Source organism: Microcebus murinus, chromosome 12 (assembly GCF_040939455.1).
Source record: "Microcebus murinus isolate Inina chromosome 12, M.murinus_Inina_mat1.0, whole genome shotgun sequence".
Classification (NCBI taxonomy): Eukaryota; Metazoa; Chordata; class Mammalia; order Primates; family Cheirogaleidae; genus Microcebus; species Microcebus murinus.
Window position 1 is genome coordinate 60520705 of NC_134115.1, and position 22153 is coordinate 60542857.

At 46.5% G+C, this 22153-nt stretch overlaps 1 protein-coding gene across 1 annotated transcript in view; it reads left to right on the top strand.

Moving 5' to 3' along the window:
* The window catches only part of FRMPD1 (FERM and PDZ domain containing 1), a 67773-nt gene extending 45620 nt beyond the window's left edge, over positions 1-22153 (top strand). Inside the window, exons 7-16 of the mRNA XM_012769069.2 lie at positions 1617-1712; positions 6340-6465; positions 7625-7744; positions 8600-8736; positions 9865-9991; positions 10123-10218; positions 11948-12130; positions 12976-13120; positions 15362-16168; positions 19660-22153. Of these exons, the coding sequence (XP_012624523.2) occupies positions 1617-1712; positions 6340-6465; positions 7625-7744; positions 8600-8736; positions 9865-9991; positions 10123-10218; positions 11948-12130; positions 12976-13120; positions 15362-16168; positions 19660-22031 (4209 nt within the window). The 3' untranslated portion in view covers positions 22032-22153. The remainder of the gene's footprint in view (positions 1-1616; positions 1713-6339; positions 6466-7624; positions 7745-8599; positions 8737-9864; positions 9992-10122; positions 10219-11947; positions 12131-12975; positions 13121-15361; positions 16169-19659) is intronic.

The window sequence follows — 22153 nt, forward strand, 5'->3', positions numbered from 1 at the left end:
TAAACTTTTTTGGGTGAAAAAAACAAAACTTAGGGACTGCCATAAAAAGTGGCCCAGAGATTGCATTTCTATTAATGTAGTCTATAAAATAATTTAACAGCAAAACTTCATATATTTAAAGATATGAATATCTATAGTATCAATATTTAAAATAGCCCCAAAATGAAAGAAATGCTAAATGTCTAGGACAGAGGAATGGTTAATCAATTCTGATATTTCAACTCAATAGAATATTTATAAAGCCATTAACATTATAAATACTAAGCCCACATAAAAATTGTATATGAAATGTGTGTTGGGTAAAAACTGAACATAGAATCATGTATATTCTATTATTGCAGCTCTCTAAAACTATTTACAGATATAGATAAAAATTAGAAGAAGCCTTAGAGAATAGTAAATGGTAGTAATGTGATATTGTTGTGGATGTATTTTTTATAGGCCTTTTAAATGACAAAGAAAAGTACCAAGGAAAAATTTTCCACTTGGGAAATCAAAAACTTAAGATTTCTAAACACCCAAAGCCAGAGAAGTAAGATGACAGCAGAGCGAGCAGTCTGAAATCCCTCATCCTAATGGAGTTTGAAATGGCACTGGAATATGAACATCTTCCTTTCCCTTCCATAAAAATACTGTGGTTTAAAAAAAAAATTATAGAGAATGATGATTGTGAGTCTTGCTGAGAAGATACAAGCACCCTTGTATTTAGAAGATGCACGATTCTCATCTGAAAAGGCCGTTAGGTGTTTTGAAAAAAGATTATAAACTTCTTTATCTAGGAAGGCTCTACATTCAAACTCTTTATAGATATAAGTTCTGGGGTGATTCTAGCTCAAATCTTGGGGACGCCAGAATCTCTCAGTGCTTCTGGGGGACACCAGCACCAAGGGGCCCTGGTATTCGTACCTAAACACTCAGAGGTCACTTCTTATGAGAGCTGGAGGGATTCTCCAAAACCCTTCCCTGCTCCACCCCAGAAATTCAGGCTGGTGTGGGGTCACCAAACATAGACCAGTCCTGTGCCTCTTTCCCAAAAATCCCTCCAAGAGTGACAGAGTCCCTTAGGAGGCCTCACATATCTAGGGTGGTGGCTTGGGTGAGTGGAGGTGGAGAGCCTCCTTCTGCCCTTTGGTGATGTTTCACTACAGGGAATGCAGCAATAAAATGGGGGTGGGAGAGCCTCTGAGGGAGTGTTCTGTCCCAACCCCACCAGGTAGGGTACAAGAATCTCAGGCCCATTTTGGACAGGATGCATGCTGGCCATCTGGCTTGCCAGAATGCATCCCATAAAGGTGGCAGCCAGCAGCAAAATGTCAGCTGATGGTCATGAAGACATTGCATAGGCTCATGCAGTGATATCAGTATGCTCATGGCAGGGCTTACCCTCTCTACCATTTGTCATATCTAACAGTTCTCATGAGTGTCCCTTGACACAGCATGCCTCCTTTCCATTGGAGAAATTCCCAAATGCCAAGAAGCGCTCCCTGACGTGGTGAGGAGGAGGTTAGGGAGGATCCTGCTCTCTAAACCAGACAGGGCTGGGCGGCCAAGGATTTGTCACACCCAGGGGCAGTTAGGGTGTGATAGGAACACAACAATACTCTTGTGTTTTCCAGGGTAATTCTCTGCTGTGTATGCCCAATGTGCTCAAGCTGTACTTGGAGAATGGACAGACCAAAGCTTTCAAGTTTGATACAAACACAACCGTGAAGGTATTAAGAATAAACTTGAACCTCTTTCCTAGGAGAATTTGCTGGGTCCTGGGACCTCCAGGCATCTTGCCTGCATCTGTTTTGGTCTCATAACCACCATGGTCTGAACACTTGCAATAAGCCAAGCACCGTGTTATCTCATTTACTTGTACAGTTGACCAGCAAGATGGTATTTTTATCACCATCTTGCAGGGGAAGAAGTCAGGACTCAGAGGGATGAAGTGATTTGCTCAAGGTCATCTTAGAACTCCTAAGCTTTCATCCTTAATCACCAGGCCTCCCTGCCTCTTGTCTGTGACTTCACCTGCTACCCAAGGCACTTTAGAGCAGCTAAAACCCAGGTCAAATGTCAGGAAAGGCCCAGGCCCCTGCATGTTCTTTTCTGCGTTAAAATCAGTTCAACTTATATGTAACAAATTCCCCCATCTGAGATGCTCTGACAGAGGTTACTGAGCTTGGTAAAAGGTGGTCTCTGTCTTCAGGAGCTTGCAGTCTTATTGAGGGAGGGTAGACATTCAAGACACTACCCATAGTCCAGGCAGGATGAAATAAGGGATGTGAAGAGAGTTCGAGGAAATGCTTTGAATGTAAGAGGAAGAGCACCATCTGTTCTACTCCGTCAAGGCGTCAGACAAGGCTTGGCAACAAAGCTGGACCTGAGCTGCGCTCTTGGGAGCAACTAAGATCTCAATAAGGGCAAGTAGGGACAGGGCAGTTGAGGCATGGCATATACATCAGTTTGAGGGAGTCACATGGACCAAAACAGCCATAAAAATCGGCATTGCCTAGGAAATAGCAAACCATCCAGCAGGACTGGAGCACAAGCTGTTTTCTTGGGGGAGGAGTGGCTACGGAGGGCCTCAGATGCCAGGCAACAACAGTTTGGATTTTGTCCGTAGGTAATAGGGGGATGGCACTGACAGTTCTTAAGCAGGGAGTAAACAGTGTTGGGGTGAGGCTGCAGTGAAGAAGCAAAATAAGTTGTTTAAACATTAAAAATTATAAGAGGAAACATCGAGCCCAGCTCTTCTGGTATTGGGGAAGACCGGGTTCAGGTGGGCCAATGCAGCTATAGATAATAAATAGACAGTAGCCAAGACACACATGCACACACATACATCCGTACAGTATATTCACACACATGCACACACACATGTACACACATATGCACACACACACCTAGTGTTTCTCTCTGGCATCTTCCTTTGGCAATTCCTAGAGAGCTGCTCCAAATACCCTATCCCATTCCTTCCTAAACATGACTTAGAAGAAGTTGGAGAAAACCTCTCCGAACCCAGGAAGCTCTAAGCCCAGAGGGGAAAGGGAAGGGAGGAACAGATTTTAAGTGTTTACTACATGCCACACACTCTCCAAGCACTTCCTTGTATTTTCTCTCATTTAATGCCCCCAACAATCTCATAAAGTGACCAGTGTTAAGCCCTCTTTGCACAGGGGAAAATAGGTCCAAGAGGTCTAAAACTTGCCAAAGTCAGCTAGCTTATAACTGGCTTCAAACTTGGACTGGTTTTTTTTGGTTTTTGGTTTTTTGTTTTTTTTTTTTGAGACAGGGTCTCGCTTTGTTGCCCAGGCTAGAGTGAGTGCTGTGGCGTCAGCCTAGCTCACAGCAACCTCAAACTCCTGGGCTCAACCAATCCTTCTGCCTCAGCCTCCTGAGTGGCTGGGACTACAGGCATGCGCCACCATGCCTGGCTAATTTTTTCTGTATATATTAGTTGGCCAATTAATTTCTTTCTATAGTAGAGACGGGGTCTAGCTCTTGCTCAGGTTTGTTTTGAACTCCTGACCTTGAGCAGTCCACCGGCCTTGGCCTCCCAGAGTGCTAGAATTACAGGCGTGAGCCACCGCGCCCAGCCTGGACTGTTTTTTAACTCTGTGCTGGAGCACATCTCTCTGCCACTCTGCATGGAAGGAAAGATTCTGTGAATGAATTAGACAAGAGTTCTACTTCTGTCATCTTTAATCAAAGAGGATTGGAATGGAAGGGTTGATTTCTTTAAAGTGAGCCCCCCTTTGGTGGCCACAAGTTTTTTGAAGTGATATTTACAATAAAAGCCCACATCACAGAAGGATTAAACTAAAGATGACAGAGTTGGGAAAATGAACAAGTACTTAGCCAGTATAATACTGGTTAGTTCATCTTATTTATCTGTAATAGCCAAATTTTTTAAAGCAAATCTTTTAGCTCTTTATGAAAGAGAGAGAAGTGGCTATCAACAAATTTTATGGGTGAAAAAAGTCAGTGCATCAGCGACTTCTCTGCCCCTCTCACTTACCAAGGGAAGAAAAGTTCTTGTATAAGAAAACCCTCTTTCTCTAAATCAAGGAAAAGAATACGTTATTTGATCCAGGAAACATTTCTGAGACTTTCTGTGTGCCAGGCATTTTAGTGTGCCAGCTTGGCTGCTGGTGATACAGAAACGAATTACCCAGGGTCACACTCTTAGGAAGCCCAGAGTCATAGCGTGGGGCTGGGGTGAGGAGTTAAGTAAGACCTGGGGACAAGTCACAGTGAAACAAAGTATAGTGTGCTTAGGACCATGAAAGTGGGACAGAAACAGTGTGGTATGGGCTCAGGGGAGAGAGAGCTTCCAGATGGGTGGCAAGTAAAGGCCTCCAGGGAGTGGCAGCCTACATAGCAGACATGGAAAGACTGGATGGACTATGACAGGAGTGGGTCAGGAGTGATGTTTGAAGATAACATCCAGACACGGGGAACAGCACCAACAAAGACCCAGAGGTGGGCAAGTTTGGCAAATGTATGGGGCTTGCGAGCAGGCTGCATTGAGATAAGCAGGAGACAATAAAGAGGGAGAAGTAGGTTGGCACCTGATACTTGAGAGAGTTGAATATTAAGCTGAGGAGTTTGGAATTTGGCCAGTGGGCTATGTGGAGCCACTGAATATTCTTGAGTCAGGAAGAACATGACCAGTACAAGCCTTAGACAAGTTCCTCTAGATTAGGAGTTAGCAAACTTTTTCTGTAAGGGGCCAAATAGTAAATATTTTAGGTTTTCTTCAGGGGTCTCTGTCAGAGTTATTCAACACTGCCGTTATAACAAATGGGCATGGCTATGTTCCCATAAAACTTTAATTACAAAAGCAGGCAGTGGGCTGGATTTGGTCCACAAGTTATGGTTTGCCAATCTTTGCTCTAGGTGCAAGGTGGAAGAGAATGGATGGATGGTCGGGAGGTCCATAGGACACTACTCTTCAAAGCCAGGAGAAATACATGAGCTCAAGGTAGACGTGGAAGAATGGGGAAGAAGGCTCCGAGTCAAGAGACAGGGTTCCATCACAGCCAGCACACAATGCCTGGCACATCACAGGCACTGAATTAATGTCATTGAGTTGCATAAGCAGATAGACTCTTCAGGACTTAGTCACCTGTTAGTTATGGGGGGGATGATGGAACAAGTGGAGAGGACTCAGAATCGGGAGTCAGGAGGAGCAGGGTGGCACCTAATTGGGACTTGAATTTGAGGTTATAGCAGGATATTTATGATTTTTATTTATTCATCAAGTGAAAGTTTTCTGAGTATCTACTAAGTGCCAAGCATTGGATATACTGTCTGATGGAGCACAAGACAGGCAAGGTCCACATTCTCCAGAAGCTCACCATCCAGCAGGGTGAAACAATATGCAAGAAAACAAGCACTAGCAGTTAGCATGTATTGGATACTTACCATCTGCCAGGTACTATTCTAAGTGCCTTTATGGGGAAATTAATGTATACATTAACCCTATGAGATAGTTGTTGATATTATTACCATTTTACAGATGCAAACAATGAGGCATAAAGAGAGTAAGCAATCTATCTAGGGACACACAGCTAGCAAGTGGTAGTGTAGGTCTAGAACACATTCACTTTACTATAGCTGTTAATTAAAGAAAATATTAAATAATCATGAGGGAAATAAACAGGAACCTGAGACAGAGAATAACAAGGACAATTACCTTTATATTCAGTGGCCAGAAGAGGTGACATCTGAGCTGAGACTTGAAGGATGAGAAAGAAACAGACTTGTAAAGAGCAATGGGAAAAGTATACTAGGCAGAGGGAACAGCATGTGTGAACGCTCTGAGGCAGCAAAGCCCTTGTGATGACAGAGGGCATCTGGAGTGAACAAGGGCAGTGTGACATGGCAACTGTAATGCACAGAATTATGATTCCATTCTGTCAGGTACTCTGAGAAGTAGGCATCATTGTCCTCCATTTTGCAGGGGAAGAAACTGAGGTTCAGAGATTTCCCTCAGTCGTGTCACAAGTGGGTGGTGAGATTCTGTCTAGTAAGCAGTTGAAGACACAGGCTAGGAATTCCAGAGAGGAGATGACTCCAGGGACATTGAGGAAAGAGGCAGAAGTGCCCACTGGATGGCTTCAACCTTCCAAGTGTGGCCGTGTGGGCGGTGCTGGGGTCTGAGGGGAGGGGAGCGGTGGGTGCAGGGCCATGAGGGGCCTGACGAGTGGGAGCTGGAGCCCTGCCTGAGTCGGCAGTGAGCCCATCAGCACAGGCTTTTCTCTCCCTAGCTGCACTGAAAAGCAGAGAGAAGGTCAGAGAAGGCTTCCCTGTTCTCGAATGACCCCTGTGCCTCTCTGTGCCTGCTAGGACATCATCCTCACGGTGAAGGAGAAGCTGTCGATCCGAAGTATCGAGTACTTTGGGCTGGCCCTGGAAGAGCAGTACAGTGTCTCACAGCTGCACCTGCTGCACGAGGAGGAACTCATCCAGCAGGTGGGGAGGACCAGGCGCCTGCTCCTGGCAGGCACAGGCCACGCTGGCTGCATGTCTCGGCCAGAACCTGTGGGGACAAGGCTCAGCACGGCTGCAGGTTTGATGCACTTCTCATGCCCCAGAAGGCAGAGCTTGCTCAGCCTGGGGCTAACAGGACAAGAATCAGGCCCAATTTTCATCAGTGCACAGATTTAAGATCCCCATTTTGCAGATGTGAAGACAGAGGCTTGGAGAGGTCAGGTGATGTTCTAAAGATAACTTATACAGCTAATAGAGCCCCAATCTTTTGCTTCCAGCTCTGATGATCTACCCTTGCACCTGCTGCCTTTGAGACATTAGGGAAGCATTTGTTGCTGCATCTAAGCCCTTTGTGTGGGTCTTAGCCCCCTGAGATGGTCCCTGATGGCAGGGTAGGGCAAACACAGCCGATCCATCTGTACCACTCAATCTTTCAGTCATTCAGTAATTTGTTGTACTAGTGTTTTAAAGCCAAACATAGGTTAATTCAACAAATACTCATTGAGTGTGCACCATTACAAAGATGAGTAGGATTTCAATAGTTGGAAAACAGTAAGGGACTTTTTAAGCGAGGGAACTGCATGAGTAAGGCAAGATGTCATAGAAACGCCTCTGAGCATTCCTCACCGCAGATGAGTTCTTACCCACTCACCTATTAGAAGGTTTGCTGCTTGCAGAGTTTTTAATTACTTCTATTCCATTTGCATTGGGAAAGAAAATCAAATTAAATCCCTAAAATAGTTTAAGTGAAAAAAAGTAAGATACAGAATGGTATGTATATTATATTATTTGTGGAAGAGAAAAGAATATACATATGTTGACACACGTGTGTATGTGTGTGTGTGTATATATATATATATATGTAGACTATCTGTGGAAGGGACACACAAGCAACTAGAGACAGGGGAACTCAGAGATGGGTCAGTGGGAAACATCATCCTTTTGAATCTTTTACATTTTATACCTATAGGGAAGAAAGTCAAATTAGGAGCAAAGGTCTATGGCTATCTTGGGAAGCACTAAAATTGAAATCTCTTGGGACTAGCTTTCATTGTCTTTTAAAAAGAAAAGTAGTGTTGTAAAATAACTATGAGGACAAAAGCAGTTAGAAGATTAATAATATCTCCCTTACCCCTCACAGGTGGTAGAAAGGGAGGAGTCACATGACTACCGCTGCCTCTTCAGGGTGTGTTTTGTTCCCAAGGACCCCCTGGACCTCCTGAAAGAAGACCCCGTGGCCTTTGAATACCTCTATCTGCAGGTGACTGTGCTTCCTAAAATAACGGTGGTGTTTCCCAGTGATGGCACATTGGGTGATTTTGAACATAAACTCAAGGCAATTAAGCAATTCCCTGGTAGGGATTATCTTTATCTGAAGGAGGATGGGCTTGATTATCTCTCAGATTTCCCTTTTCTGTCACTGAGTTGCTATGTTAGGAGATTTGCTATATAGTAATGAAATTCCTAAGTCCTCAATGTGGATGATATATTTTCTAATACCATTTTAGGATTTTTAGAATTATAGTCTGTATTGCTAAAAGGGGCTTTAGTGCTTCAAAGCCTCATTTTAGAGATGATGAAACTCAGTCTTGGAAAGGTCACGTGATTTGTTGGGGTCATCCACTTAGTGGCAGAACCATCCACTTACTGGTTCCTTGACCACCTTGAGCCAGGTGCTGCTCCTTAGGTGAGAGGAGTTATGTCATTTTTATTCTGATGAAAAAGAATTATTTGGGGCGCATCACCAATTTACAGACGAAATAACCCAGATTAGGTGGATTAATTTGCCCAAAGCCTTACACAAATGGTTGCAGAAAATAATAAGAATAATAACAACAATGCCATCAATACTTTATATTGTGTAATGTGTGCCTTATACCTGCTTTCATACACATTATCTAATTTAAACCTCACAGAAACTATGTAAGGTAGGTTTATTCTCATTTAGCAATGGAAGATACCAATGCTCAGAGAGTCTTAGTAACTTCACCAGGGTCACACAGCCAAGAACTATCAGAGCCAGCTCTCAAAGCTGAGCTCCTGGTCCTGCTACATTTCACCTGAGAGAATGAGGGGACACAATATGTCTGTTCTTACCTCCCAATTGCTCTTCTAGAGCTGCAGCGATGTACTCCAGGAGCGCTTTGCCGTAGAAATGAAATGCAGTTCTGCACTCCGACTGGCAGCCTTGCACATCCAGGAGCGGACCTATGCATGTGCCCAGCCACAGAAGATCTCTCTGAAGTATATAGAGTGAGTGGCAGGGGACAGCAGCGGCTCTGCACTTGTAACTTGTTGGCCCCTGGCCAGGATGGCCAGATGCCACAGAAAGCTGATACTCACCCACGTACCCATCTCTCTGTCTGTTGTCTTTCCCTCCTGGCCTGGCTCCCCCAGATGTCAGAACCTAGCTGCTCCCAGTCCAAATGGAACGACACAGGATCCCCTTGTAAACTCCCAGTTCCTGGGAGGAGATCTTGGGAAGTCAGTTGACAACTTCAGTGTTAAGCTTTTCTAAGGGCAAGAATGCCTTGGAAATTAATTTTTCCTGGTGGTGTGAACAAATTCCTAGTGCATTATATCCCCACTGGTGCAGTTTCAAGTCCTTAGATTCCAACACCTCCTGATTCTTAGCTTAGAGTTGCTCTGGGCAGCATCACCCAGGTTTGCTAAGCCCCTCCCCAGGTCTCAACTCTGTCCTCTCCGGGCATCAGAATCAGATCCGGAGTCATATTTTAAAAATACAGCAGTTCCTTGGCCCTACCCCTGATGTATTGAGCCAAATCTCTAGGGAGTGAGGTCTGGGAGTCTGAATTTTTAGCAAGTTTGTGGGAGACTTTGAGGCTGCCTGGCCGGCATCATTCTGGAGCTTGGCCTTGGAGATTCGTCGGCGCTCTGTGTTGCCCCATGGGAGTGTCATACATGTGCCGTCATTATTTGTCACATAGGTGGTAGTGAAAAAGAATGAGAACTCCTATTCTGATTAATCCTTTGCACTCGGATGTCGAGTGTGGATAATGTCGAGTGGATAATGAGAAAAAAACAAGCGAGTGCAAAGGGTTTTAATAGAGTACTACTCCAAGAGTAATGAGCTCCCAGAATGATCAATGGGGTTTAATTCCTGAATGGCTGTGGTGATTTTTGTGGACTGTGTGTGTGTGAGAGAGAGAATGTGTGTGTGTGTGTGTGTGTGTGTGTGTGTGTGTGTGTGTGTGTGTGTGTGAAACAAAAATATGTATATATTTCTTCCACTGGAGAGAGAGGCTCATAATTGCTGTATTATGGGAACATGAAGTACTGAATCACATGTAATTATGCTCTTCATTAGAACCAAGTACACTGCAAAAAACGGGCCTTCTTGTCTCTAATGTCTCATGGCAGGAAAGACTGGGGAATAGAAAACTTTATATCTCCAACTTTACTCCGAAATATGAAAGGCAAAGACATCAAGAAAGCCATTAGCTTCCACATGAAGAGGAACCAGAATTTGCTAGAACCCCGACAGAAGGTAATGTCACAGTGGTCTTTGCTGACCCACCCAGCTGTCTGTTGTGAGACCTCAGAGAAAACATTTTCAACATTACTTGGATTTTAGGAGAGTGAATAACACTGACATCAACATTTTTTTTTCTATTTAAGCAACTTATTTCCGCTGCTCAGCTACGTTTGAATTATCTACAGATCCTAGGGGAACTCAAGACTTACGGTGGGAAAATCTTTAATGCTACTTTAATGGTAGGTATTAGAGAACTGTGGAACCCTACTCTTATAAGGGACCTTAGAGGTCCTCTGAAAATCAATGTATCTTTTAGCTTAAAATTCCTGAGAACTCTTATCATGTACTAGAATTTGTCCAGGAATCTAAAAAGCAGACCATTGGCAAGTATTTTTCATGCTTTGCTTTCACCATCTACCATCCAGCTCTGTGACAGATGGTGGGGGAGGCAGAGGTGAATTGAAGGGCGAAACAAGCTACCCAGTAAGACAAAACAAAGTCATGAGACACGTACAGGGCTATTGCCATGGAGTTAGACGACAGAGGGTAGCTCTGCTAGCTTCAGCATGAGGACAGGGAGAAGAAGGGGTTAAGGGAGGCCATGAAGGTTGGACTGGGCCAGACTTCAGTATACAGGAAAGGCATTCCAGTGAAGGGTACTGTAAGCAGTTTACTCTGGAGCTTTGGGTATACGAAGGTGAAGTGGAAAAATTAGAAATCATGAAGGAAAGAAAGGAATGTTAGACTGCTGGGCTGGGGCCCCTGTTGTTCAGAAGACTGGAAGGACTGAGGGGTGGGCCTGAGACAGGGAAAGAGAAGCAGAAGAGCCCTCTGCTCTATCCCCATTCTTCCTCCTGCTTCTTTTTTGGAGCCTAGGCCTAGAGCATGTGCTTAAAGCACTTGGTGTGTGTAGGGTGTGGTTTGAGGGGACTCTCCCCCATCACTGTCAGCTCCAGAACTCTCTAGCACAAAGCCAATTACCAATTATAGGTTAGTTTGTTTGTTTTTAATATTAATAAAACTCCTTTAAGAAGATTTTGTGTGCTTCTCAGTCATTTGCAGTGATGGGTCAATTTAATCAGATTGTTGACTTAACAATGTAGAAAATCAATGTTTTGAGAGAAAGGAAGAGCATCAGATAGAGAAGGGAAAAAAATAAATGGAGTCTTTGTATAAGTAGAAGACACAAAAAGTGGAAAGGAAACCCAGAAAAGAAGCTTTTGAAGGCACAAAAAGAACTTTCTGATTTTTTCAAGGCTAATTTTGCTTTCTCCCAGCTGTCCAGTTCCTGTCTCTAGTCTCTCTTTACTTAGGAAAGAACTGGTAATGGGAGAGAAACCAACCACATTGAACTGGCTCAGGGTGCTTGCTGGGCACTGGAGTTACAAACAGAGATAAATACAGACTGTGTTGTTAAGGAATTTGACATGGAATTATTATTGACTTGAATACTAATAATTATAATAGGAATCCATAAGTGCTCAGTGCTATCAGAGAAGTACAGAGTAAATAGTGTGAGCACAACACTATTGTGTTGTGAAAGAGAGTAACCTGGTTCAAGGAGGCTAAGATGAGGCAGCTGCTTTGTATAGGCAGTAGGTTTTGACAAAAGCTTTTAAAGAAAGGTCAGGATCTAAACAGGTAATGAAGGCAGGGAAGGGATTCCAAGAGGAAGACATAGAATGAATATAGGCACATAGGTATGAAAGTACAGATTGTATTTATTGTATTTATGGAACAGGTAGTAGTCTTCCGGCTGAGTGCTCTATTGAAATGGGTGTTATGGTAGATAAATTTATACTTGATTTAGCTGTAGTTGGGGCCCAAGTTAGGCAATAGTCTAGGGGAATGGCGGTAGGACCTAAGGTAGGAATCAAGGAGTTTAGAGAGAGGTATTATTTCTTACATGTACAATGTATTTTTACTAGCTTGTGAATGGAAACTAATTCCCCTTCCACCCTTCTACAGTTACAGGATAGAGAATCCTACATTGCCCTTCTAGTTGGAGCCAAGTATGGGATTAGCCAGATTATCAATAGCAAACTCAACATCATATCCGCATTGGCAGAGTTTGCAAACATCAGCCGGGTAGATCTGACAGAAGAGTCTGAGAAAGTGAGCATGGTCAAAGTGTATCTTCAGGATGTCAAGGTAACACAAGGCGGGGAGATTCTGAATCCAGCTTCTGGAATTTGGGGCTAAATTATTCTAAGGTAGTTTATATGAATTTAGAATAATAATAAAGCCTAATGTGCAACATCTGCTTAAGAGGACAGATTGTCCATCCTATCCCATCAAAGGGAAAGTGGTTTTCCTGGGAAGGTCCCGAAAGGTTTTTAGTATAAACTGAGCTGGACCATGTTCTCTCTTGATGGAGAAGTTCCTATTGGGTTCAGAAACTTAGATGGAGAACAGCAGAGAGTTTTTATCACACATGCATGAGACCAGATGGCTGCCCAAGAGTTTTGAGTGGCAGAAATTAATATGGGCAAATAGTGCAGGCTACCTCTTGAGTCTCTCTGAAGGGTCCTACATTTATCCTGCCCTCTTTTGATGTAATCTTAACATGCTCAAGAAGATTGCTTTATTCTTCTTATCACCTTCTTCCTTCTCCACTTGTTCCTGTTCCTTTTCCTTTTCTAGTCAAGTCTTGAAGGGTTCCCATTGCATGAATGAGCAGGGTAGTGGTTGGGGTGGGAGATTGGGGTAAAGGATGGAGAGGCAGGAGACATATAGATTGGATGAGAGGAACCACTCTGCATGTGTGAATATGTATGTGTGGTAGTATGTGTGCACGTGTGATTGTGTCTGTATGTGTGCATATGTGTGTGTTCATTTAAGCCTTGCAGGTGAGAACATGGGGCACCAGGAGGCCTGCCTGTGTGCCATGGCTGGATTTATTTGGAATCTCTCACTGGCCTCACATTATATTTCTGTCAGTCTTCAGACTGCCCTCTGGCCCTCGATAAACATGAATGTTCTCTTTGCCTTCCAAGGTTCTGACTTTGCTGCTGGAATCTAACAGTGCAAAAGACCTAGCCTGTCTAATTGCTGGGTACTACAGGCTGTTTGTTGACCCAGTTACCTCCATTTTCCTCTGGCCTGGAAACAAGCAAGTGCACCGGGTATCTGCTGAAGAAGGTGAGCCCCTGAGTCTTGCCCCAGTAAGAACAGGCCCATTTCACTGGCCTTGTAGGTAAGGGCAGCCTACAGGTGGTGAATTGAACTGAGATAAGACTTCAACTCAAATGGATGAGAGATATTTCTCCATTTATTTCCTGGAAGACTTATTGATCTTTCCTGAATACTAAATAGAGAAGCTTTGTTTGTGCCTGAAATTCTCCAAAATCCAAGGAATGCTGTTGAAGATCTCTGATTCCCTATAGTATTTCCTAAAATCATCTCTAAGAGCCACTGTATTCTATCATCTTTTCTCATCAAAAAGAGATGCTACTTGTTCATTCATATGTAGATAACCTGGCTCCTCTTTCATACCTATGCACTCTTTTACATTCTCTGGAATTATAATAGAAATTCTCAACCTTACATGTTTAGAATAAGAGGGTACCTGGAAGACAAAAGGGATGTGAAATCACATATAAGGAATGAAGAAGTGGCGGGCAGGTGAGACAGTCTCCCAGGCCAACTCCCAGTTTCTGTCAGGTTTTTGCATCTGCACTGTGGATGCAGCATTTTCCCATTGGTCCGATGACAAATGTTTCACATCTGTCTCTGCAGGGCAAAAATTCTGATTTGAAGCAATTGCCCAATTCTGTGTGATAAACACTCCCACATGGCTAATTTCAAGCCACTAATGTGATGTCACTGAATGTGAAGATGGGGAGAGGTGCTCAGGAGCACATCACTATAGAGTGTTTCCCCTACATGGATGAAAGAGGCATAAGTCATCTCAGTGGAATAGATAATAAAATACAGTAAAGCACTTAGGCAGCATGAGCTTTGGGTATTTGTTTTTATGCAATGTATTTGTGAAGGAGAGATGATACTTCAGAGTCTGGTCAGGGAGGCAACACGTTTGTGGTGAGAGGACTGCACTGCCAGGCAGGCAGCAGTGATCAGAGACAGTGCCCTAGAGGAGGAAATAGATCTTGAAGAACATGCTGGAGTTAACCAGGCAAAGGAAGGAGGAGAGATCATTTGAGGTAGAGGGGACATGGAGGCATGATACAAGGGCAAGGCCATGATCTATGAGAAGCTCTCTGGGTGGCTGGAGCATGGTGAGGGAGGCAGCAGTGGCTGACCAGGCTGTTAAGGAGGGGTTGGGCTATAGATGCAATGAGGATGCTAAAAAGGGATATAAGCCATCCTGTGAGAGAGAAAACTAGATGATAGGAGGAGTCAGGGCCATCCTGTGAGGGGGAATAGGCTGCTGAGGAGAGACAGGACTGTCCTCTGCAGGTGACTGGGCTTCTGAGGAGTGTCAGTGCTGTCCTGTGAGGGGGACTAAACTGCTGAGGACGGACGGGGTTGTACGGTGAGGGGACTTATACTGCTGAGGAGCACCTGGGCCAACCTGTGAGGGGGACTAGACTGCTGAGGAAGGGCAGGCCTGTCCTGTACGGGGGCATCAATGCCACACTCCGACTGTAACTCTAGCGGGAGAGGTTAGACTCTCTCCCGTAGGCAAGGGAAGCCCTCCGTGGGTGTTAGCAGGTTGTGTTGTGATCAGAGAAAAGTTTTAGAAAGGTCACTCAGGAGGCTTTTGAGGGAGATGAAACTGGAGATCTGTCTCAATGTCTTTCACCTTCCTGTCATAAATCCTTCCAGAGTACTTGTAGCTAGATGAGTTTTCACTGTGCTGAGAGGCCCATAACACAGTGGATCTTCAGGGCTAAACTTCAGCATGATGCCTGCCTAGCAGCCTCAGAATGCCCATAAAGTTGCTAAAAAATACAGATTCTTAGGCCCTACTTCCCAGAGATTTGACTCAGTACTCAGAGTAGGGGAAGGATCTGTTTTATTTATTTATTTTTTTAATGTGATTCCCTATCTGGTTTTGAAACCCAGATAGGACAGAGCTGAGATTTGGTGAGGGATTCCACAAACCCGGGTGATGCTGCCCATGGCAAAGTAAGATCCAATTAAATCCCCACCATGTCTCCATGAACAGATAGATCTCTAAGCAGGGGCGGAGTTAATCCTGTCTCCTTTAGGTGGCTCATGCAGACGTGGGACAAGTGGTCTGATGGTACGGGGATAACATGGGATTTGGCATCCCTCAGATTCTGTGTTAGTCCAGGGTGATCTTGCACCAGTCACCCTTCTGGTCCTCAGTTTTCATATCTGGCAAGGGAGGGGAGACAGAAGGACACACAGTCCTGGGATGCTGTTTTGTGATCCTTGGTGTCCCCTGTGTTGCAGGCTACGAATCCAGGGCTTGCAGTGACTCAGAGGAGTCCTCTGAAGTGGACTGCATACTAGAGCCTCTCTCCGACAGACACCTGGTGAAGCTGGGCCCCTGCAGGACACCTATAAAAGAGGAGCAGCCTCCTGGGAACAGCCCCACACCTGACGTGGCCAGGAGAGGCGCAGGCATGTGTGTGGCCAGCAGCATTACAGACAGTGCCGAGTCCGAGGCATCCAACTCAGCCAACACTGAGAGCCGAGGCTCTAGGACCAGCGGCTCGAGCGAGTCCATGGATGCCCTGGAAGAGGACGACCTGGATGCCTGCTCCTCCAGTAGGTCCACCTTCTTCCACTTTGGCTTACCAGGCCTCCCGGAGAGTACCGATTCTAACAGCCAAGAGGAGAGGAGCAGGATTGAAACCAGTGGCTTCCTCTGTCTCCTGGATCTGGCCCAGAGAGCCAACCCCCAGTGCCAGAAGACAGAGTTTTCTGAGAGTCCCATTCCTGAGACATTCAGCTGGGGACCAGAACTGAGCACAGTCAGGCTGGACCCCAGGCTGTATGAAGGCAGCCGGACCGACTACTACAGCCTGTGCTCCAGCCTCTCCCTGGCCAGCCACCTGAGCGACAGTTCAGAGAGCACAGCGTCCCGCCAGTGGGGAGCCCCACCAGCCTGGGGTCAGCAGGGCTGGACCGAGGCCCAGCCCAGCTCCACACTGGAAGCCCTGGCCCTGCACCCACCGCTGGCCTTTGAGGATGGCAGCTCGGATGAGGAATACTATGACGCAGCTGATAAGCTCACATCCCCAGACACCCTCTCAGGTGAGCCCTCCCCAGCAGGTCTGCAGACTCGGCAGGCAGCTCCTGAGTACCCCCCAGGGGCCAGAGCCCACAGCCCAGGGCCAAGCTTGAGAGAAAGACTCAAGAGTAAAACAGGGCCTTGTCCACTTTTGAGGAGGCAGACCTGGATTCTGTAAACAAACTATAAGTGTCATGGCTTCAAATCAGGGTTGCAAGGGAGGTTCAGAGAACTGTGCAAGCAGAGATTGGAGGGATTCAGTCAACAGTGGGAATCAGGGAAGGCTTCCCAGAGGAGGTGGCAAATGGGCTACCTGGTGGGATAGACAGAATTTACTAAAAAAGAAAAAAGTTTGATAGGAGTGCACAACAACAGAAAGCCACTATGTCATTATTGACCCTGAAGCTACATTAAATGGGGCCTTAAAGCAAGAAGAAGCTGACAGGCCATCAATAGCCCTGTAAGGCCTTTTGGGGGCCAAGGGACCCTGCCATCAGAATGTAGGGGCCAGGCACAGTGGCTCACAACTCTAATCCTACCACTCTGAGAGGTTAAGGTAGGAGGATTGCTTGAGCTCAGGAGTTTGAGACCAGTCTGAGCAAGAATGAGACCCCATCTCTACTAAAAATAGAAAAATTAGCCAGGTGTGGTGGTATACACCTGTAGTCCCAGCTACTCGGGAGGCTGAGGCAGGAGGATCATTTGAGCCCAGGAGTTTGAGGTTGCAGTGACCTATGATGCCACCACAGTCTAGCCATGGTGACAAAGCAAGACTGTATCTCAAGGCCCCGCCTGTAATCCTAGCACTCTGGGAGGCCGAGGTTGGGGGATCGCTCAAGGTCAGGAGTTCAAAACCAGCCTGAGCAAGAGCGAGACCCTGTCTCTACTATAAATAGAAACAAATTAATTGGCCAACTAAAAGTATATAGAAAAAATTAGCCGGGCATGGTGGCACATGCCTGTAGTCCCAGCTACTTGGTAGGCTGAGGCAGGAGGATCGCTTGAGCACAGGAGTTTGAGGTTGCTGTGAGCTAGGCTGACGCCACGACACTCTAGCCCAGTCAACAGAGTGAGATTCTGTCTCAAAAAAAAGTACATAAAATAAAAAGGCAGGGCATCTGTTGGCTGTGTTCCTATCAGGTTCCTTATACATTCCTCCACAAAGAGGGCGGAGTGTCTTTCCACATGAAATCATTTCCAAAGCTGATCTGAGATCCTCGCAAGACACATACGTGTGCCTACACACTCTCTCTCTCTCTCTCTCTCACACACACACACACACACACACACTGCATTCTGAGGGAAAAATATTGGAAAATAGCACAGAGATATCCGGTTGCTCTCTGAGTCCCTGCTCCCTGCCCTGCGGTGGTTTCCCACTGCTCTGGGGAGAAAAGCCAGCTCCTTCGTGAGCCCTGCGAGGCCCTCTGTGACACGGCCTCTTCCCCCCGCCCCCCAAGTCCTCTCTTTGCATTCCTGCCACACACCACACAGACCTCCTTGCCACTTTTCACAAGTGCCAACTTCTGTCTTTTATTTATTTTTTTGGGAAACAGGGTCTTGCTATTTTGCCCCAGCTGGATTTGAAGTCCACTCCTGGGCTCAAGTGATCTTCCCACCTTAGCCTCCCCAGTAGCAGGGACTACAGATGCGCACCACTGCGCCCAGCTTACTAGTGCCAACTTCTTTCCCACCTCCAGCCTTCGCACGTGCTGCCCTCTCTGCCCCAGACATTCCTTGCCCTGATCCTTGGCTGCTGGTGCCCACCCATCCAGTCCCCAGTTGGAAGCTCACTTTCTCCGGGAACATTTCCCAGACTTCCCAGACCAGGGCAGGTCTATCTCTGCCACACCTTCTTAAAGCTTTTCTTTCCTGGCACTTAGCATTGCCTATAAGTATATATTTATTTGTATGATTTTGTGTTGATGTTTTTCTCCATCACTAGCCTGAGAACTCTGAGTGCGGGAACTGTGTGTCCTCAGCACACAGTGTCTGGCAGTTGTTGCTAAATGAATGAATGAACTCTCCACTGTTTACCCTGAGTTCAGTAATTGACTGTGCTGCTAGGGAAAGGAGAAACCACGCCAGACTGTGCAGTGCTTCCCAAAGAACCCAGACAACAGCTTTCTGTGCCCACGGCCTGCCCTGCCAGCCCAGCCATTGTGCTGGAGGTAGGATGGGGACATGACAGCGACCATTAGGCAGGGCCCTTTTACGGGAGTCTGGTCAGGGACATAAGGTTCATACTGGCTGGTCTGTTTCCCACAGGGGACCAGTGTGGTGTTGAGAAGAGAGCCTACAACTGGGATTCCTGGGCCCGGCTTCTGGTCTGGCCCCTGCCTCACTGTGGGAGCCCGTCCTTCTTTGGGCCTCAGAAACTTCTGTGGTCAGTGGCTATTGGTAGCCTAGGACAGCAGCTCCCAACCATGGCTGGGCATCAGAATCACCTGAGGGGCCTTGTTTAAAAACTATAGATTCCTCAGTCCTCACCTCAGAGATTCTCATTTAGGATGTCTGGGGAGCAGCCTAGGATTTGATAAGATTTCTGATAGTGTGTAGCCAGGTGGGCACAGACTGGTCTGAGTGTACTAGCTCCCTGATTCTCCAGTGCTGGGCTCTCATCCCATTTCCTTCTGGCTGACTCCCAAGGGCCTCTTTACAACAGTTCTTCTCCTCTCATAAAGACCCATCCCAGCATGCACAAAACCCCTCATGCCTGTGACTGAGAGCTGTGGCCTCTTTTTGTCAAAAGAAATCACCTTCAGAACCCTCACCCATAAAATGACAGTAATAACAATAATAATAGCAGCTCCCTTTCAGTGAACACCGATTAGGAACAGGCATTCTGTGCTAGGTGCTTTACAGTAATGCACTGATTCATTTAACTTGTATGGCAGCACTGATTGGTGTCATCGGTACTAACAGACTTGGGTTAATGTAAGCACAAAGAAGAAATGTCAGAAGGGCATAAGATAGCTCATAGAACTGCTGGCAAGCCTGAGAACTGGCTTCAGAGATTGACAGCAACCAGGCCAGGAGTCGGGGTAGCAAGATTTCTTATCAGTATTGTCAGGACATTGTGACTGGAAAGAAAGGACTCTACTTTTATTATTTTTTAATCAATGTGTTAGAGTTTGAAATTCTGAGGAATTTATAGCTGACTGGCTGGGTCATAAATCTGATCACTTGGCTAGTGTGGACAAGGCACCTTCATGAATAGTTCCAGCGGACTGAAACCATTGGGGAGATGTCATTCCCTGAAAAAAAGTTGAGGGACTATAACCAAAAGACAATAAAATGTAACTTGGGCAACCAAAAATTTTAGGAAAGGTCTATCACAATTATCATCCCCCTTTTTCAGATGAGGCAACTGAGGAGATCAAAATTTACCCTGCCTAAGGTTATACAGCCCTGCCAGGATTTGAACCCAGGCAAGCCCAAGGCCTGCGTCCAAGTTCTGTGAAGCTCTTTGTTTTTTTGCTTTTTATGTACTTTTTCCTTTCTTGACTCCCAGGGCCCAGAGCTGTTTCTGCTGCAGAACTCAGTGCCACAAGCTTTCCAAGTAAGGCCAGCGCTTGCAGCTCTGAGAATAGCCTGAATCCTGGGCCAGATGGAAGAGAGCCAAGCAGGAGGCGAGGGGTGAAGAAGTATGCCAAGACCCTGAGGAAAAGGAGGTCTTTCCTACAGACCGACTACACTTCTCAGGTCTCGTTTCCCCTGGAGCCATCAGCCTCCCTGGAGAGCATGGACGATGTGTGCTACTATGACAGGGAGCCCTACCTGGCCCTCAGTGCACCCTCCCCAACGGTGTCCTCTCTGCAGGATGTCCAAGGTGAGCCTGGCCTCCTGGAGACCAAGGCCCTGGGGCTGCTGGCTCCCCTGAGGGAGACCAAGAGCGCAAACCCAGCCTCCAGGGTCATGGAGATGGAGCCCGAGACCATGGAAACCAAGTCTGTCATCGACTCTCGAGTGTCTTCTATCTCTGCCATTCGCCTCCGGATTGACTCTAGCCATAAAGAGAATCCTGGAGCTGCTCCTTTGACTACCACTATTACGGGTTTCTCAGCAAGCACCCCTCACAGTTCCAACCCAGCTTCATTTGGCTCAGATACTGCTCAGGCAGAGCCTTCCCAAATCGTATCTTCATTTCAAGACCCAGATGGCAATGCCCCCAAAGAACTTGCCACAGAGTGTGGGGATAGCTCCTTTTCCCTTTTCAGTGGTGACCCTAACCCAGACAGAATCTGCCTGACCATCAGTCCAGGGCCTCATAATGTCTCTCAAGGAGACACACTAGAGCTGGGAGGAGTCCAGTTGGAAATGGGATTAGGATCTTTTTTTATAAATCATATGCAAGAAACTGCCTCCAAATACATAGAGCCTTTGTTGTTGTCTCCTGGAGATGGGCCTAGAAGTGATGAGTGTGGAATAAATTCAGAAGAGAAGATGGTTTCTATGCCTACAAAGGAAAAGCAACAACTATCTTTGGAAAGTGACAGAGAAGTTACAAACAAAAATGGTACCTCCTTATTTCAGGAGGAATCTGGAAAGGATTCAGGTGACCTCAAGGGTGAAGTGTCAAATGCTGTTTCACAGGCTCTTGATGTTAGTACTCCAGCTAGTGAAATAATAACCTCCGTCTCCTTGGATGCTCCCAGAAAAGAGGCTGAGCAGACCCCACCACATACCCCCAGACACCCTCAAGGACAAAGTGGAGAAACCCCAGGCCAAGACTTTCAGGCCCAAGAACAAAAACTATTGGCAGAGTTGGATTTAGACCCTGATTTCTTACTTGAAGAGCCAACCATTTCATCAACCTTCCCTCCAGAGAGGGTCAAGGCAGAGCCACTTAACCATGTGATAGGGGAAGATAAAGCCCCTAGGGACACCCCTCAGTGGGTTCCAGAGCCTTCCTTGCCAAAGGCACTACCATGTACACAAGAGGAGCCTCACTTAGAAGCTTCAAACCATTGCTCACTTTCAGAAAGCAAAGATGACAGCTCTAGCATCTGCCTTCCTGCTGAGAAATCTTTTCTATGCTTTGCTCCAGAAAGCCATCCTGAAGTTTCTGCCAGTCTCAGGATGGCCACATCTTTGGGTTTTGTGGACATGAATGAGACAGTGGCCCCCAGTATTGGGATTGAGCAATGCAGCTGTCAGTTCTCCTATGCCACATGCTTTCGTGGCCTGCAGTCTGAGACAGAGGAAGAAGACAGGGACTCGGAAGCACTCCCCACAGCTCCCCTCACCTCACCGCCTTCTGCAGGAAGCCAGGTGGTTCTGCCCTGGAGGTCTGCCAGAGCCCGTAGCTACAGCACGGTGCCCCTGCCAAGGAAAAGCCACATCTGGCCAGAGTACTGCTCGAGAGCTCTGAGAAAGCTGAAAGCCACTCCTGCCAGCCCCTCTGAGGGCTTCATCCAACTCATGGAAAGCTTGCTGGAGCTACAAGACATTTTAGAAGCTTCCTGGGGGGTTGGAAACAAACATCCCCCAGAGAAGTGCACCTGGCACTTTTCTGAAAGCCGGAGCCGCCTCTGCATGGGCTCCCAGAAGCTGCTGTCAAGCTGTCAGCATGTTATCAAAATAGATCAGTCCCCTGAAGAGAGGCAGGGGGCTGTTCGTGACACTTTCCAGCACCTGGTCCAGCTGGCCGGCCTGTGCTTTCAGTTCACAGACTGCAGCCACTGCTCTGCCCGGCACAGGGAAGCAGCCAGGAACCTCAGGGATGTGGTGTACACCTACCACCAGTTTGTAGAGGCCGCTAAATTGACCTGCGAGCGAGGCTACCATGACCTGAGTGTGAAACTCCTGGCTCGCCAGTGCACGGCCCTCACAGCTGCCGTGTTCTGTTTGACCCAGAAGTTCCGGGCGTCCACTGCCCTGTGAGCAGGTCAACTGCCCATGGGCCCCCTGCCCTGCCCTTCCTTGGACACTTCCCTGAGAAGCCTCTTCTATTCCCCACCCAACCCTTTCAAATGTTTACTATATATTCAAATAAACTGCTGCTT